This window comes from Amblyraja radiata, chromosome 13, assembly GCF_010909765.2.
Source record: "Amblyraja radiata isolate CabotCenter1 chromosome 13, sAmbRad1.1.pri, whole genome shotgun sequence".
Lineage (NCBI taxonomy): Eukaryota > Metazoa > Chordata > Chondrichthyes > Rajiformes > Rajidae > Amblyraja > Amblyraja radiata.
In genome coordinates, this window is record NC_045968.1 from 39,678,166 (window position 1) to 39,697,159 (window position 18,994).

At 42.0% G+C, this 18,994-nt stretch overlaps 1 protein-coding gene across 1 annotated transcript in view; it reads left to right on the forward strand.

Annotated features, from left to right (window-relative positions):
• Positions 1-2,158: 2,158 nt before the first annotated feature.
• The window catches only part of pfn2 (profilin 2), a 45,002-nt gene continuing 28,166 nt past the window's right edge, over positions 2,159-18,994 (forward strand). The window contains exon 1 of the mRNA XM_033031855.1: positions 2,159-2,733. Coding sequence (XP_032887746.1) covers positions 2,602-2,733 — 132 coding nt within the window. The 5' untranslated portion in view covers positions 2,159-2,601. The remainder of the gene's footprint in view (positions 2,734-18,994) is intronic.

Here is an 18,994-nt window from a genome sequence, read left to right on the forward strand (position 1 = left end):
ATTATAGATATATGCGTAATTGCTCCTTGTGTTACGTTAATATATTGTAATACATAATTTCCATTGACCAGTTTCAATTGTTTTTGTGTGGTTAAAATGTATTCACTGATGATTTATTTATTTCCAGGGTGTCTTAAAATAATGATACATCTTGAGCTGAAAAGTTCACCAGGCAAACAAGTCAAAATTATCAGGAAATATTGTCATAGTTCAAATAATGACATAAGGATGTCATTCCATAGTTCCTGTGTTATTGAAATTTCTATTTGAACTTAAAAATGCAAAGTTTTCTTCAGTATTCAAACAGATTGGACATTGCCCACCTGTATTTTGTTCATAAAAAACGGATTGAGCATTGTTTGCCAGGAGCATTGTTTGCCAACTCCTCCTACCTGGCAAACAATGCTCAATCCGTCTACTCTGAAACATCAGCAAAGAGATGCTTAGTTCATTGTCACATATAACAAGGTACAGTGAAAAGCTTTTTTGTTGTGTGCTATTCAGTCAGTGGAAAGACTATACAGTACATGATTACAATCAAGCCGTCCACTTATAAAGTCAAACCTAATCACCAATAGCCCACTCACCAAAATCCTGGGGTTTACGATTGACTGGAAACTAAGCTCAACCAGCTGCATAAAAACTATGATATATGAGCAGGCCAGAGGGTTATGTGCTTGTGGTGGGTGACTGACTTCCTGACAACTCGCCCAAGTGATTACAACTCCAACAACTTTCAAGAAGTTTGATACCATACAGCACAAACCACCTGATTTATTCATACCATCAACCACCCTAAATACTCATTCCCTCCATCACTGGTTGTTTGTACCATCTACAAAATGGATTGCAGTTACTTACTTCAGCTACTCTGACATCGCTTCCCAAACCTGGAACATCAAGAATAGTGATGCAGCAGGTGCATGGAAACATCACTACCTGCAGGTTGCTCTTCAAGTTGCACACACCATCCTGATTTGGAAGTATATCACCCATCCTTCATTGCTTCTGGGTCTAAATCTAAGAATTTCCGACACAACAGCATTGCGCAAATTTCTTCCTCCATAGTGGCTCAAGAAAGCGACTCACAGCCACCTTCCAATGAGCAATTAGAGATGGGCTGTGCGGGTGATCCCCATTCTCTGAAAATATATGAAAAAAATAATCCAAATGACTTTATTAAAATGTGGTAAAACACAGTGATTGACCAACAATAAATTATTAATATCATTAATAAATCACTAAACCACCAATCACATGGTTAAAAATTGTCAATAAGCAGCAATATATTATTCTCTCCAGATATTTACTCAAAAATATTGAAATAATGTTAAAACGAATGTTTCTTTATGTATCACAAATGACAGTTAATTCAGAACATGAAGATAGAAATAATTAGGATACATACACAAGTTTTGTTTCCTGTAGATGGTACCACTATGTACTGTACAATTAATCCTTGGTTCTCGTTCTAACATCAGGGATATATTGTGGTAGTAAATTGTAACAAAGGAGCTCATGTATAATAAAGTTTTTTTTTTAAATAATGACTTTTATTATGCCACCTACCACGATTATAAACAACGATTTACACATGATACACATTAGCAGATGTTGTGGTAAAATAAGAAATTGCTTGAATTATTTTTAGATTAACCCTTAATTGTTTCATTATGATAAATGCCCGTAAGAGAATGGGAAGAAATTCTGTTGTCATATCTTTATTCTTTAATGAAACGTTCAGCAGGAACGTGCAGCAATTTGGATAAGTCAAATTGCTGAATAGATTTTTTTTGTAAGCACTTATAATGTAAGTGTTGTGCAATGATACTGGATAATAACAGACTAACAAGGAAGATAGAAATACATGGATGAAAGAACTGATTACATTCAAGTTCATTGCATTTAAGTAACGGTGTCATTATCTACAATGCGCATTACTGTGCATGCATTTTCTTCTGCAGGCGCCACATCAGTGAAAGTTGTTGCTGTCCTCTGCCCTGACGCGCTCCCGCGTCTTCCACCTGCGTCTGCTGCCCTCTCTCCTGATCCAAACTGCGCGCTCCTCCACGGGGAGTCACCGGCCACGCGCTCCACATCCCCCCTCAACCCCCGGGGAACCACCGGCCACGCGCTGCGCGCCGCCGCTCTCTGGCCTCGCCGGCCACGCGCTTCGCGCCCCTCCCCCCTCGCCTTCCTGTCTCATTTTAACCGGCAGCCGAGTCCACCCTCATCCCACACAGACCGAGCGGCGGCTGGCGGAGAGGGCGCTTAAAGATATAGATATATATATATATCTATATAAAATATATATCTGTATATTTTCCCCAACCCCCACACATTAAAAACAAAACTCTCAAGTTTCTTTCGGCTCCCTCCTCCAGCCGCTTTATATAGATATATATATATATATATATATTACTATTTGACCCCCCCTCCTTCCCTCATACACACACACCTCCCCACGCCAGCATCAGCCGCCAGCTGTGGGAGGCTCTGCTCTGCCCTGCCCGTTATTACCCAGGCAGCCGAGAGAGCGAGCCTGTGTTGAGAGAGAGAGAGAGAGTGAACGAGGAGCGCGGCGACAGCACAGCGGCGATCATGGCTGGCTGGAACGGTTATGTCGACAACCTGATGGCCGACGGACACTGCCAGGATTCCGCCGTGGTCGGCTACACCGACGCCAAGTACGTGTGGGCAGCGTCGCCCGGAGGCACCTTCTCGGTGGTCACGGTAAGAAGACATTTGTGAGGGGATGAAATAGAATGGAGGGAGGGGGAGAAAAAAAATCCCCACAGGCCTTAACGGTAAAATCACGAGGAAATAAAAATCACCGCAGGGATATCTACCTTATTTTTTAAAAAAAACATAACTGTAATTATCGCTTGCGGTTTATGTATTTTTGTATCCTTGCAGAGATTTATTTTAAGGAGAAACGGTTCATTTTAGGGTCGGTTTTCCACACAGGTGGGTTAAATGTGATGGGGACCGTTTTGTTTTTTTCTAGACATAGGTTGTTGATTGGATTTATTGTTTCCGAACGATTACTTTAGTACCTTTTTGCTTTTGTAACGGAGGCGAAGTTAGCGGTCGACGCCGGCCCCCGCCGCCATCACGCCGGCCGAGGCGAACGGTTGCAAGATGGCGCCGGCTTCCCCACACCCCCTCCTTCCTCAACCCCCCCACCCAAGGGCTCTAGCCCAGCACCCCGGGGTGTCTCTCCCCTTTGCCCCCTCCCTCCCTCCCTTTCTCCTTTCCACACAGTCCCGCAACCGGGCTGTAAAATAAGCCGCAGAATAAACCTCCACCCCACGTCGTCGCCCCCAATGCAAAGCGCCAAGTATCTCCCAAGGCGAGTGGAACAATTGTCTCTCCTTGCAGCTTTATCTGGGTGGGGGAAGGTTTATCTTGCATTTTAATGTTATTTTTCCCAGTATCTGTAAGCACCCGACTAAAATTTCCCAAACCTTTCCCTCCAACATATTTTTTCGTATCATTCATTATATTTTCTGCTGGAAGGAGGATTTTCTTATGTTCCCCAGTGCAAAACAGATTAGCGGTCCTGATGGAAAATTCCAGAGAACTTGCTGTGTGTGGCCAGCCCATAGTCTTCAATCAGAAGATCTCCAACGTTACATTCTTTCTCACTGCTCAAATGCAGCGTTTTCTTTGCGCAGGCAGCCCTCATTTCTCCCTCTTTTCCCCCAACTTTTTTTCATTTTTATCGAATATTTGATTTTGAGGGTTTTTTTGCTATCTTTAACCATATGGAAAGGTATTTTCACTTGTATCTCATGCAATCAAAAATTATATTGGGTGATCACAGCTATTTTATATTATACAAAGCCTTGTACCAAATAGAGGGTTTTGTGTAAATTCACCACTTTTTGGCGCAAGTCGTTTTTTTTGTACGAAAGAGTCAATCAGATTTTCCTTGGTGAGGTTGTACTTTATTTGATTTTGTAGTTATGCGAATATATTTGGGGGGGGGGGTTTGGGACTCATTGGTGAGTTTGATTTTTTTTTTTGCTGAGTTCGCAATCTTTGCCCGTACGAAATCACTGTAATAAATTGCTGAGTAATTGAACTGTCTAGGAATTGGTCTTTGTGCCGTTGTTGCCTCTACAGTTTAGTGCAGCTAACAATTTCCTTCCTCTTGTGGTTTTTGTCAGAAAATGTTGATTCTTTTTTCCTTTCCCTTCAGGCCTATGTGGCATGACTCTGCAATTCGGTTAAATTATGGTGGGAGGGCGCTGTCTTCCATATCGGGGAACTGCAACAATTTTTCTTCCCCAAAAAGTTGGGTGCCATGAAAGCAATAACTAAACGCGACCCAAGTTTAATTTAAGTACTTATTTGTTATAAAAATCTCTTGAATTTTAAAATGACAAGTTGCATGTATACATTTATGGAAAAGCCTCATTTCATATAACTTTTAGGGTTTTGCAATGAACAACATTGTTGTGACTGATTTTGTGGTATAGAAAGGATAGGGATTATTGAATCACACCAAATATGGTATGCCCAAAACATAACATGAAGCATCTTGTGCTTGCAGTACTAAAGAGCTACCAAGCTTTCATGCTGAGATTTCCTGAGTTCAGTCAATAATGTTTTTTGTCTCTGGTGTACTTCAACAGTAATAGATTTGATATCTCATCTGTAATCATACTTAAGACTTTTGCCTTTTGGAAAGTATCATTCAGACTTCATACTTGGGTGAGAAACAGTTTGCTGTTTGAGTGTATCTTGTTTAAATTTCAGGTACCTTTCTGAACTCTTCATTGTTTTCTCAATTGGGTCTTTGTTACAAATGTTCTTGTATGTGCCTAGATCCTTGAAGCAAGTATTCACAACTGTTTGGATATATGTGTTAAATGTGCAGAGTTGTGTATTCAGGGTAATATAAGTTTGGTGAAATGCACCATGATTGGTAAGTTAAAATTTAACTCGTGTTGAAAATAGAAACTTCATAGTTGCAGTAAGGTTCTAAAGTACAGTCTGAAGAAGGGTTTCAGAACCAACACATAGATTGGTCTATTCATTGAACTAAAGGAAATAGGAAATTCAGGTAAGTTGACATCTGTGGGAAGAAAAAAAACAAGATTTCTGGTTAGTCTTTCAACAGAAGTTTACTTTGTAGATTTCCAGAATCTATACAACTTTTGTAAAATTGGTCCTACTACAAATAGAAACCCATTGACTTTTTTTTAAATTGTTTAGAGATACAGCCTGGAAACCAAGTCTGCCAAGTCCATACTGACCATCGACTCCCATTCACACGAGTTCTATGCAATCCCACATTCGCATCTGCTCCTTGCACATTAGGTGCAATTTATAGAGGCCAATTAAGCTAAAATCCACATATCCTTGGGAACCCACAGAGAACATGCACACAGCATCCTAGATCATGATCAAACCTGGGTCTCTGGTGCTGTGAGGTAGCAGGTCTACCAGCTGAGCCACTCTGCCGCCTTTACTATTCACTGCAAGATGTTGGTAAGGCTGCACTTTAGGCTATAGTTAATATTACAGAGATGAAACGAGGATCTTGCCAGGTGTAGACAATGATTATCTTCCTTGGAGCAGAGAAGGCTGGGAATTGATCTCATAGACATGTACAAAATCATGATAAGATTAGATGGGATGAATGCATATAGCCATTTTATCAGGGTTGGGGAATCAAGAATTAGCAGGCATAGGTTTGAGATGGGAAAGCTTTTTTAGGAACCTGAGGGGCAACTTTTTTTACAGAGAATGGTGGGTATATGGAATGAGCTGCCAGAGAAAGTAGTTGAGGCTGATACCATAACATTTTAACATATATTTGGTCATGTACATGGATATGAAAAGTTTACAACATGGATCAGGTCTGGGTAAAGGGGACTAGCTTAGATAAGGAGCATCTCTGGAGAGAAGGAATGGGTGACGTTTCTGGTCGAGACCCTTCTTCAGACTCAAGTCTGAAGAAGGGTTTTGACCCGAAATGTCACCCTTTCTTTCTAGAGATGCTGCCTGCCCTGCTAAGTTACTCCAGCATTTTGTGTCTATCTTCGATTTAAACCAGCATCTGCAGTTCCTTCCTACATAACTTGGATAGGGCATCTTGGTCCGAAAGGCCTGTCTCCATGTCATGTGACTTGATTAATGAGAGACATGTCTATAGCTTAAAACTATTTTGTGATCTATTGGAGAGAGAAATTGGAATAATGGTCAAAATTAAGTTGTAAACTGTGCACCTTATTCTTGCAACAAGATTTGTACCATCTTTAATGAGCAGTATTGTCATTAATCCTAACTAATTTGTCCATTTGTAAACAACATTGTTGAATTGACATTTTGGAACATGAGATTTAAAATTTTCAAATCGTATTAACAACTACACAAAATTACTTTGCCTTTTCATTACATCTTCTATATGAATACTCCAAGCAATAATAATGGCAGCTTTTCATCATGCAACTTCTCTAATCAGGCAATTTCTCATGGTATGGGAGAGGCCCTTTGCGTCTGCACTGTTGCAGCATTTCCATCTGTCCCATTCCATTACTTCTCAAATCTATTCTCTTGCATCAACTCCCTCTCATTCTCTTGTCATCCGCCCACATGAGAGGAGTTAATCAACCTAATGACAATCTATTGGGATGCGTGAGGAAATTGGAGTACTTGGGGAAAGCATGCAGCACCAGAGGTCAGAATCTGGGTTGCTATTGTGTGCCAACAGTTCTAAATGCTGACCAATTGGTTTTCCTTTTATCTTGTGTTCTTAAATTCTGTACAGTGTCAATAGAGAAGCAGATGGGGGCTTTATAGATTTTCAAGCTAAATCTGCTATTCCATAAAATTATGGAGAACCTTTTGCCTCTAATCTAATTGGCCCACTTCTTAATTGCCTTGTTGGTCTTTGCATTGTACTTTGGTTGTACTCATGCCCATTCATAACCTAGTGATAGAAAGTGACAAATATTTTTGGCTGAAGGTTCTGACCCAAAATACCACCTCATGTTCTCCAGAGATGTTGCCTGACCTGCTGAGTTACTTCAGCACTTTTGTTTTTGTAAACCTGCATCTGCAGTTCGTTGTATCTTGAAAGCTTTTTAGTCCTCTGTGTAAAGAATTCTCTGATCTCACGACAAAATGGAAGATTCTTTTATCCTAAAAATATACCCCCTCATAGTTCTACATTTTGCCTTAAGATTCTCTCATTCTGGTTATGGCCAGTCTTACTTGGTCTCTTCTCAAAAGACAACTGATGTTGAAATTCATTCTAGTGAATCTCTGCTTTTAGTTTTCGGTTTGTGACATTATTTTTACACAATTGAATTGCTCGGGTCCAGCAGTTCTTTTTTTTGGTGGTCTTCTCCCAAGTAACAGCTTGGTCAGGATTTGTGTTTGCCCTTGAAGGTATGAACTAAAATATGCAGCCTTGCACATTCCACATCTAGGTTGAATACTTGGACATTTTGGGTCTGACTCTTCACTGAAGTCTAGACTGAATTAGAATAATGAAATTCTTTCTTGCAGCTTTACAGACACATTAGATGCAGCAACAAAACAAAAAAGAAATAAGGAATTATCAGTTATTCCAAGTAAACTAGATTGTGATAGTGCAAAAACCCTTCTATGTAGAAGAACCATAGAAGTGTACGGCTACAGTAGTTCAATGCTGAGGTAGGGTTATGCAGAGTGATTCAAGAATTCAGTTATTGATTGATGCTGGAAGCTATTTTTGAATCTGGAGGTAACAGTTTTAGGACCCTTGTACCTCCTTCCTGATGGTCGCAGTGAAATGAGAATGTGTTCAGGTTGGTATTGGTCTTGTATATTAGTTTCCTTGAAGTCAGTCAAGCAGGACAGTACCAGGTGATGTCCATCACTTTCTGCAGCCTCCTTCATTATTGAGTGTTCTGATTTCTGAATCTGGCCTTAATGCAACCAGTCAGTTTGCTTTCCACTGTAGACTGGTAGAAGTTTGATAGATTATTCAGTGACATGTCGAATCTTCTCAAACATCTGAGAAAGTGGAGGTGTGGGACTTTTCTGTGCAATTGTATTAATGTGCTGGCCCCAGGACAAATCATCAGAAACGTATGCCCAGGAATGTAAGCTGTTGATGTTTGCCTCAGCCTTCCTGCCAATCAAGATGGTCTCCCACTCACTTTCCCTTCCTGAAGTTAATAATCAGCTTAGTCGTGCTAACATTGAGAGTAAGATGGTTGTTCTCGTACTAATCAATCAGGTTATCAATCTCCTGTACTCTGACACGTCATTGCATGTTAGTCATTCAATATAGTCGGCAAATATAAAGATGCCTTTGGAGCCTTCTGGCTCGACAATCCTGGATGTAGAAAAAGTAAAGCTGGGGACAGTGTGCAGCTCTGAGTTGTCCATGTGCTCGTAATCAATGAGGAGGAGGTGCTATTGCTAATCTGAGGTCTTCCGATGAAGTTGAAGATCCAATTGAGTAGAGAGGAGCAACAACCCATTTCTGACTTTCAGTTTGGAAGGGATGATGGTGTTACATGTGTGTTCCTATTGTTTAAGTGGTCTAGTGTAGAGTGGAGAGCCAGCAAGATCATATCTGGTGTTGATTTGTTGTGGCGGTAGGAAAATTGAAGTGGGTCCAGATTATTGAAGCAGGAATTGTAACCAACCTCTCAACACTTCATCAAAGTCTACATGAGTGCCACCAGTAGGTAGGAATTGAAGCATGCCTTGCTCTTTGGCTTTGATATTATGGATGTCTTTTTAAAACAACTTGTCAAAACCACTGATGTGTAGGAGGGAACTGCAGATGAAGGTTTAAACCAAAGATAGACACAAGGCTGGAGCAACATCGTGGGACAGGCAGCATCTCTGGAGAGAAGGAATGGTTTCGGGTGAGTCTGAAGAAGGGTCTCAGCCCGGAACGTCACCCATTCCTTCTCTCCAGAGATGCTACCTGCCCCATTGAGTTACTCCAGCTTTTTGCGTCTATCTTCTGTCAAAACTACTGATCTTGATATGCAAAGTAAACCCCAGAGGACGATGCCCCAGATTCTTGGATGTCTCTCCTCTCCTGTCTCAATCTTGCTTTCCATTTGGTGTACGTTGATGGACTGCAGTGTCATTAAATTGGACCATTTGGTAGGATCCTGTCTCCAAACCTGTCGTATTTAGTTTTTCTGGTATCCCTGTGAATTTTGTTTTGTTTGAAACCCACTTGGAGTTTTGACCAATTTCTTACAAATTGCATTTGGTGCTCTCTGTGCCTCTATGTCAGTGAGACCAAGTGTAAACTAGACAACTGCTTTACTGAACACTTTGCTAGGCCCAACTGGAGCTCCCGATTGCTAGCCACTAATTCCCTTTTCCATCCCTATACTGACAAATCTATCCTTTGGATACTCCACTGCTAGAGTGAGCCTGCGAGCAAATGGACGAACAGCAGCTCGTATCCCGCTTGGGTATCCGACAACCCAATAGCATGAACATGTGAATTCTCCAATTTCACCTAACCTCCAATCTACCCAATCATCTCCCCCACTCAACCTTTCTTTCCACTCCACTGTCACTAGTTCCTTTCTCCTTCTTTCTCCATCTGTTCATCACTCACCCTTTACTTTGGTTCCCCCATTTTCCTTCACTGCACCCCATCCCCGTTCCGCTTTCTCGCCTCCCCCTTTGTACATGTCGTTCCTCATCTTCCCTTAGCAGATTCCACCATTTGCACTCTTCTGTCTTCTCCGCATATAACCTCCAGCCTTGGTTATTATATCTACATCTTCCTTCCCACACTTGATTCATCTGCCAATAACCCTTCCTTTCCAGTTCTTGCTGCACCTTTACCCATACCACTTTCTACCAACTATCACTCGTACCAGATCAGTCTGAAGGGCCTGATCGGAAACATCTATCCCATTTCCTTCCCACAAGTGCACGCATGCACAATGCCTGACCCGTTGAGTTCTTCCAGCAGTTTGTTTTTTCTCTATGTAGTTCATCGTTCAACTTCTTGCCCCTCCTGGCCATCAATTTAAATTTAAATTTCTGCCTCGTGTTTGTGATGCTCTCACCAGTGGAAATATCTAATCTACCTTGTGCTTTGTCGATTTTTAATTTGGAAAGATCCCCATCTTTCGTTCTTTTCAACTTCAAAGAATAAATTAAACAGTTTTAGCCATTTTGATATGATAGTCCTGTCATCATAGGAGTTAATGTAATGTAAAATTTATAGTGGTCAAAAACCACATGTATTGTAGATGTGGTTTCAATACTTTATACAATTGTTAGTGCTTTATTTTAAATTCCAGTCTCTTTGCAATAAAAGCTAATATTGAATTACTTGCTTAAATTACCTACTGCACCTGCACATTAACATTTTTTGTGCACAGGATCACATGGGTTCCTCTGCAGCCTACTTGTTGCAAACTAATCTCTCTTTTCCTTGAACCGAACTGCATTACCTCTCACTTTTCCACATTAAATTTAATTTGTCAAGTTACCACCCACTTGCTGAATGTCAATATTCTACTACAGAGTCCACATATCTTCCCCACAGCATGACCTCATTACATTTTATTGCAATCAACAAACTTGGGTGCTTTGTGCTCTCACTGCCATTTTATTTATACACTCTAGTTATTGGTGACTTGTTAATAAAGTGTACCTTCCAGATCATTTGGCAGATGGGAACAATTTCAAATATTTAAAAGTGAAGAAAATTGTTTATCACAATTATCCTATTATGTAGGATATGCAAACTTCCTGAATGTGGTGGTAGGATACCAACATTCATATTCAATTCAAAGGTAGAGTGGGCTGTAGCATGTTTGAAGAACACCAGGATAGCTACATATAGCTGTGAGTGCGTTTGTTTTGTGCACAGCAGACTGCTTGCCTTAATCTACTATGCTTCACTCGAACCTCTTCCCAATCTTTTATGACCGACAACATTTTGTTTTTCCTTCTCCCATAGTAGAGAAACAGAAAAGGTTGCTCAAGGTGTTCTGCTATTCAGTCTCGTGCATGATCTGTGAGCAAAGTCCACAAACTGGAAATTTTCTCCCGTTCCTTAACATGTTTGGTTAGGGTTCGTCATTTGGATTTAAATTATAAAGTTGAATCGACTTTAGTTGTTTGCAGCATGAGTTACAAAGTTTTTCTTGACATCACTTCTGGACAATCTCTGCGTCTTGCTCAAATTATTCTTCTAGTCCTAGAGTCTGACCTGCAAAATACTTTCTTTTCAGTTAATTCCCTTAAGTACCACTTTATTCGTTTATGCTTTTTGTGTTACCTACACGGGTGTTGTAAGCAAAGTTGGCTATGAGGCTTTCAATCCCGTAATCCAAGTTCTTTTATGGTTTGTCGTTTGGCACCAATATATCATTGAGGATGTTATGGGTCATGTCCAACCAATTTGAATAGTTGTGCACTGTTCAATTACTTTGGTTTGGTAGTTTTTATATGGCTAATGGTTTTCAGTCAGGTGACCAGAAGCCTCATGACTAAATTTCTTAAAGACTAAAACAATCCAAATGCTCTCTTTTTCATGGGGGGAGGGAAGAGGAAAGAGGAGATACTCTGATGCATCAATCTAGATCCACTCTTTGTATAGCCATGCAAATTTGCATCTTTTGAGTTCTATCAAACTATTGCAGTAATGTTCCAACAAATGTTGGGCTAACAGGATTATAATATGGTTTCCCCATGCCTTTTAAATTGTGAAGAGAAGTGGCAGCTCTTCATTTGAGGAAATTATTCCTAGGTTGAACTTTGGTGTGCTAAAGGGTACAACATCTGCTTTGTTACTGAAATAGTTTGATCCATGTGCTTTTGAATGCTTTGGACCTGTGGTGAGAGGATCCACAAATGGCCGTTGGCCAGCTGCTGTGTCAACATTGTATTTTGGACTGAAGATAGACACAAAAAGCTGGAGTAACTCAGTGGGTCAGACAGCATTTCTGGAAAAGAGGAATAGGTCACATTTTGGGTCGAGACCCCTCTGACTTGGAGTCAGGGGACTCTCTGGATTTTGGACTTCCATTTTTTTGGCCTGCAGCATGAAGTCTGGAATGAGCTTCAAGTCTGACTTTGTTCTGCGTTTGAATTTACTTTTGGAGGCCATGGGTATTCAGCGAGTATGGGTCAGATAAGTGTACATCTCCTTAACTTTAGACCAGCAGTGGTAACATGCAGCATGGCTCCATTCTTTTGAATTGACTGCTGACTGTTTAAAATTTGTTTATTAATTTTTCTTTTTGTCAGAATTTGGGAAACCATGAAATGGTGTGTGCAAAGTGCTGGGTTTCAGACCAATGAGAAACAATTTTTCGTTTCTTCTGTGTATGCAAGTCAGTGAAATGACAATAAAGTGAACACTTATACTTGTACTTATAATACAATTGCAACGGATTGCCTTAATCTTATGTCGGTCTTTTTTGTTGTACGTCCTTTACAAATGTTTCATCTGTTTTTTAACACATAATGCTTTTTTAGTTGCCTTTACTGTTTGTATCTCTCCCAGATAAGTGGGTCTGAATTAATTTTTACATTTACCTCTTAATGTAATCAAGACTCTTAACAGATGAAGGTCCTATCATGTTGGAATATGTAATGATGAAACCATTTTTGGATAGAAATTGCTCTGGTACAAATCTCAAAATCTGCAGTTCCTCCTTACAGTTCCTGCAGTTCTTCCTTCTGCAGCATCTGCAGTTCCTCCTTACACATTTTGTCAAAATCTTGGTAAACTATTTCTTGATTTTAATAATAATAATACACTTTATTGTCATTGTAAATACGTACAACGAAATTTCAGGAGCACTGCCTGAGTGGAGCTCCAATGTATCAGATAAATAATAACGAATAACAAAAAATGCAAGATAAAGTTAAGTCATGATGTGCAATATTTCACAGTATAGTGTTGTGGCAGTACAACATATTGGCTATGGGGGCTGTGTGTTCAGTGCAGAGTTCAGAGTAGTGATGGCCTTAGGGGTAGAAACTGTTTGTTAATCTTGTGGTGTGTGATTTGATGGACCTGTAACACTTTCCAGAGGGCAGAAGGGCAAAATAAGTGATGTGTGGGATGAGATGAGTCCTTTAGTATGCGTGATGCCTTCCGCAGGCAACGAGAGCTATAGATCTCTTCCAGGGCAGGCAGGTGTGTGTTGGTGATCTTTTGGGCTGTATTGATGTCTCTCTGCAGAGCCTTGTCAGCCACAGAACTGTTGCCATACCATACCAGGATGCCATGGGTCAGGACTCTCTATGGCACAAAGGTAGAATGACACTAGCAGCTGTTGTGGCAAGTTGACTTTCTTGAGTGATCTCGGGAAGTAAAGCTGTTGTTTTGCCTTCTTTACCAGGGAGTGCGTGTTAGTTGACCACCTGAGATCTGCTGAGATGTGGGTGCCCTGGAACCTGAAACTGGAGACTCTGTCCACTCTTTCTCTGTCTATGTGCAGTGGGGGATGATCACCCTGCTTCTCCCTGAAGTCAATGATGAGCTTTTTTTTTTGTATTGAGTGCTAAGTTGTTCTCTGAGCACCAGCCTATTAACCTCTGTACCTCCTCCCTGTAAGCTGACTCGTCGCCCTCAGTGATCAGCCCCAATTCATTTTGGAGACTTAATTGCTATTAAATGCTCATGCACTAATAAGCTTGTACTAAATATGTGCCTAACTTCACTGAATTTCCTTTTTGATTCTTGAACAGTGTTTCAGATATTTTGTGAACACTTCAAATTCACTACTTGTCAGGAGGTTTGATTAGATCAATCTAAAATTCTATTTGAAAACTAATGTTCTCTATGAAAGCTGTGCTCTTGCTACATACTTGTTGAACATGTGTACACTTCATGTATGTATTCTGCGCTGCTAATTCCTGAACTCTCAAATTTGTAACTCTCACTAAAGTATAAAATTCATTTGCTAACCTGTCTTGTCAGTCTTGACATATTCAGCATGAAATGATTTAATCTTTTAGTAGACAGAAAACCTTAGTAATCCCCTTATCTGCTATATTATTTTCTTAGTCATACAGCTTTGCTGTCTTGCTCAGTAATTGCTGTCTTGTTCAGCATTTGTGCCTGAAGTTCATTCTTTGTACTTGAGGAAAATATGTTGTTTCTCTTTTGTTATATTTTATTTGGGCACTTCTTTCTTTTGCAGTGACTGGCAAACAAATAGGATGCGTTATCCTGGATGCCATGAACTTGTGTTAGAATTGCATTTATCCAGGCAAAAGCAGTGTTTTATTGCACTAGTTTTTGCCTTTTTATAGGCAGTGACTTGGCTTTGGGGTTTAGGGAGTCACCGTTCACAGTTTTTATAGCTGAGGTGTTCATATGAGCTAGTCCAGCTGAGTTTCTGGTGAATGATGACACTTGTCACTTATGAGCTCATGTCTACACATTGTGTACGTTTTGTACACTGGTATGGGGTGCTTCCTCTGAGGTTTTGTGATTTGTATTGAAACATTTCTCCTCCTTTGGAACAGCTCGTTGAAGGTCTGGAGCAAACTGTCCTGATGTTCTTGACCCAATGTCTAAGCATCAGTCCCTTTTGTACTTCTAAAATGTTCAAATTTAAAGTAGTTGTGTTGGGTAAGCTAATAATGCTCTCCAGCCTTTGCAACTTGGTTGCAGTAAACATTTATTTAATGTTTTGCTGTTGCTTGCCACAGCTACCTGTACAACATTAAATCTCTATGAAGGACAAGGCAGAACATGCATAGGAGCACTGTCATTATGGGTTCTGCACCATTCTAACTTGGTAATCATCATGACCCTTCTGTCATTATTGAGCCTAAATCCTAAAATTTAAACTAAATCCGAGTCCCCTCAGGGGACTATCTCTTCACTGCAAGGGTTCAAAAATGTGAGTAACTATCATAATCTGTGCAAATGGGATAATTTAAATTCTGGCTTTTTGGTGATGCCTGTTCTACATTTAAGAGTATGAAAGCACAGAGACTAATGATAGGTCATTCTTCTGATCCACTGATTGGATGACTTATTAAGTGTGCAGCACAAATTATTTCCTCAAAGCTGATGGAATCTTTTAAAGTTTAATCACTTGTAACATTAAAATGAGTCAAGATTAACGACAAAGCTGTTTATCCTTCAACATTACTGAAGCATTGATCCAAACACCTTCTCAAAGTTCTGCTTTTTAATGCTCACTGAAAAGGAGGCATATGCCCCCAAAAAAAAACACTTGAATGTATAGAAATCCTAAGCACTTCATTCAACAAGCGAGTTAGTTTTTCCAAAAAATGCAAGGAATCATGGGTTTTGTCAAAGGTCACAAGCGATAAAAACTCTCGGCAGCTGAGCCGCGGCATGGACACAGACTTGCGCCTCATCTGCAGCCAGGACCGAACCTGGGTCTCCGTCGCTGCAATCGCTGACGAACCGCCACTGGACCACCCCCCCCCCCCCCCCGAGTGCCCCCCAAGTCGAGGCAGGGCTGATAAGTTAACCTGGCGAGACAGGCAGAGTTGAGTTGGATTTAGCGCTGCTTCTCCGCGCTGGCTGTGGGCCTGGGAGCGCAGCTCCTGCCTGACTCCCGATGTCTCTCACCCCCGGGGTCTGTGTGCATGCCGTGGTACGGCTGCCAAGAGTGTTATTTGCCTGTGACCTATGACCTGGGCATGCGCAGTCGGAATACCAAACTCGCTTACTGTCGGGCCAGATAATGTGGTTAACAGGGGGAGGCAGTATGTTGCCACTGAACCCTTTCAGAGATTAAAGCGATCTTAGCTGTGTGAATTTGTTTAGTGGGTTACTAATTCTTTTGTTTCCTTGGCATCACGAATCATTGAGACTTGACTATTGAAATCCAGGGTATGACCTCCCCAGAGGAGCATGGGTGAAGCTCAACAGACTTAGTACTGGAGTTGGGTGTTTCAATGCCAGCATGTGGAGATGGGGTCTCCGCCAGAGCTCAGCCTGTGAATGCGGAGCAGAACAGACAGCCAACCATGTCATCTCTGGGTGCCCGCTCTACTACCCATCAAATGGAGCTCAGGGCCTGGCAGACATTGACACAGAGACAACAACCTGGCTGATCAACACCCGGCTTGAGATCTAACTATTCCTTTTGTTTATGTTTCATTCGCAAGAACAAGATTGAAATATAACACAATACAATAATACTTTGTTAGCCAAGTATGTTTTGCAACATACGAGGAATTTCATTTGCTGAGTGAGTCATAGAAATAAAAAGCAACGGAACTCACAATATACATTTTAACATAAACATCCATCACAGTGATGTCTCCACATTCCTCACTGATGGAATGCGAAACAAAAGTTCAATCTCTTCCCTTTGTTCTCCTGCGGTCGAGGCCCTCGAGCCTTCCGTTGACGGAACGATCTTGACTCCTGTAGCCGGAGGTGTTAGGGGACCTCCGCGCCTGGGCGATCAGCTCGTGCATTCGGGGGGGGGGGGGGGGGGGGGGGGTTGTCAGCTCCCCCTCGCCGGGTGATCGGTCCCCGGGATGGGGCGTCGAACCTCTGTGTCGTTGGAGCTTCCCGACTTAGCCTCTCCCGAGACTGCGAGCTCTCGATGTAAAGTCCATAGGCAGCGGTTGGAGCGATCCCAGGCAAGGGATCGGCTCCTATGTTTAGTCCACGCCCCGCGGTGGGGCTCAAAGTCAGTCCGAGGAGGTCTCCAGCTCCACGATGTTAGGCCACAGAGCGACCGGAGATGCGATCCTGAAAACAATCGCATCTCCGGCAGGGTAAGAGACTGGAAAAAAAAGTTTCCCCCGACCCCCTCCACATAACACAAACCGGAGACCCTGAGCACTAAAAATAACAAAAAAAGATTTTTAAAAAACAGACTGGCGGGGCTGCCAATCGTGCGGTGCCCCTGATGGATGTAACATTATGCACTTTATTATAAAATGTGATATTTCACGTGACGAGTGTACACTTTTGAAATTTAATCTGGCTATCGTAAAGTTTTGAAGGCACTTTCAAAGTAAAAATATGTTGATATTTTGCAGTGGGGAATATTTGTTTTTCTTTTACCTTGTTTTAATCCTTGCTTTTCATGTTTCCTATCTGTTTTTCTTGAGGGATCAATTTCAGTGGTCACTCTCCATTCATTACATGACAACACTCGTTTTGGTTGCAGAGCAAAATAGAACATTCTTCTGAGTGGTGTTTCATGTCAAGGCTGTTCAAAAAGCTAAGAATGCAAGTATGTAGTTCTTTTGCATAGAACATTCCCCGCTCATTTTCAACATTCACAATGTAGTAAAAGTCATTATCAGTTAACCATCTGCATATTAGTGTGATTTTGTAAACTGAAATTAATTAACTTGATATGTTTGCAAAGCATTAGAATCATAAAATTTGCAGAAACCTGTATCTCCAAAATAGTGCAAATTCCTACATTTCTGAATGTGAAACAGAAATGGACCAGCGAGTCGGAAGACAAATGGTTCCTGTAAAATGCTGAGGAATGGGGAAGATGTGTCTGGTGGTGGAATCTCAGAGATGACAAAAAAATTGCTGTAGAAATTCAGTGGGTCAGATGGCATCTGTGGAGAGAAATGGACTGATAATGTTTTGGGTTGGGATCCTTCAAATTAACGAAGACTCCTGACCAGAAACATTGTCTGTCCAATTCCCTCCACAGATGCTACCTAACCTGCTGAATTCCTGCACAATTTATTGTTTTGCTAGCGATTACAGCATCTTAGCACCAGGTATCTATCCTTGTTCTGTCCTCGAGGAATGAGGGTGAAAACTGAGATATGGGAGATAGTGAGATTCAGTGAAGGGCTTTTAGCAATGCTAGGTGGAAGCTGCATTTCAGAAAGAAAGACACCTGTATGGTATACATAATTAAGCCATACACAAGTACAACTGGTAATGCAAGGAGGCAAGTCCCTGAGCACAGAATATATGCTGTTATTGCAAAAGTGTTATTAAACTATATACATATTTGAAAAATGCAAGACCTGCAATGTGGTAGGTCAGAAGATTGGACTACACTACCTTATGGGAGGACTGTTCAGTAGCCTGATAACTGGGGATTAAGATATTCCTAAAACTGGTGGTGTGTGCTTTCAAGTTTTTATACTCTCTGACAAACGGGAAAGGGGAGAAGAGGGAATGACTAGGATGAAAATGGTTCTTAATTATGTCTGCTTTACGAAGGTAGGATGAAGTCTGGAAGCAGTCGATTGGGGGTGGGGGGAGGAGGGGGAAGCTGGTTTAAGATGGGCTGGGCCACAGCCAAAACTCCACAATTCCTTGCAGTTATGGGCAGAGCCAAACCAAGCTATGATATATCCTAGTAGGGTAATTTCTATGATGCATTTTGTGCTATTGATGCTGACTGGGGCCTGTACACACCTACCTTTGCCGACCTGTAGGGGGTATGGCTGCCTAGCCTGCAGCTGTCTGTTTTTCATTTCTTTTTTCTTATTTTTAGTTAGATTAGTGTTTTGTTTTTAAGGAGTTCTAGCTTTTTTATGTGTGGGGAGGGGGGGGGAAGGGGGAAACTAATGTTCAGGGTCCCTACCTGGTCGGAGATGCAGCTTTTCTCCGGGCTGCACTTTCGACCCGTCCTCGCGGCCTACCAGCGGGCCTGGAGCGGCATTTCCTGAGGGGACCGCCCGGAGCCTCGGCATCGGCGGTGGCGGCTGCGGAGCTGTGGGTCCGAGGAGCGAGGGGACCGCCCGGAGCCGCGGCGGCACCGGGGGCTGCGGGTCTGAGGACGGCGGTGCAGCGCTGGAGCGCCATTGCAGGGCGGGCGGTGCCTTGCCTGGGTCGCTGAGCTGGAACTCCGGTGAGCTGGGTCCGTTGCGGAGCTGTGGGTCTGTGGAGTGGCTGCGGGCGGCGGCGCTGAACTTTCCGTCGGGAGCCTGGGGTCTCTCGATGAGATCGCCAGTTGAGCTCCATTCGGCGCGGCCTTGTCGGCTCCGGAAGCCACGGTCTCGAGTAGGGAGGCGGCCGTTCCAGGGTTCCCATGCCGCTGAGAGGACTCTC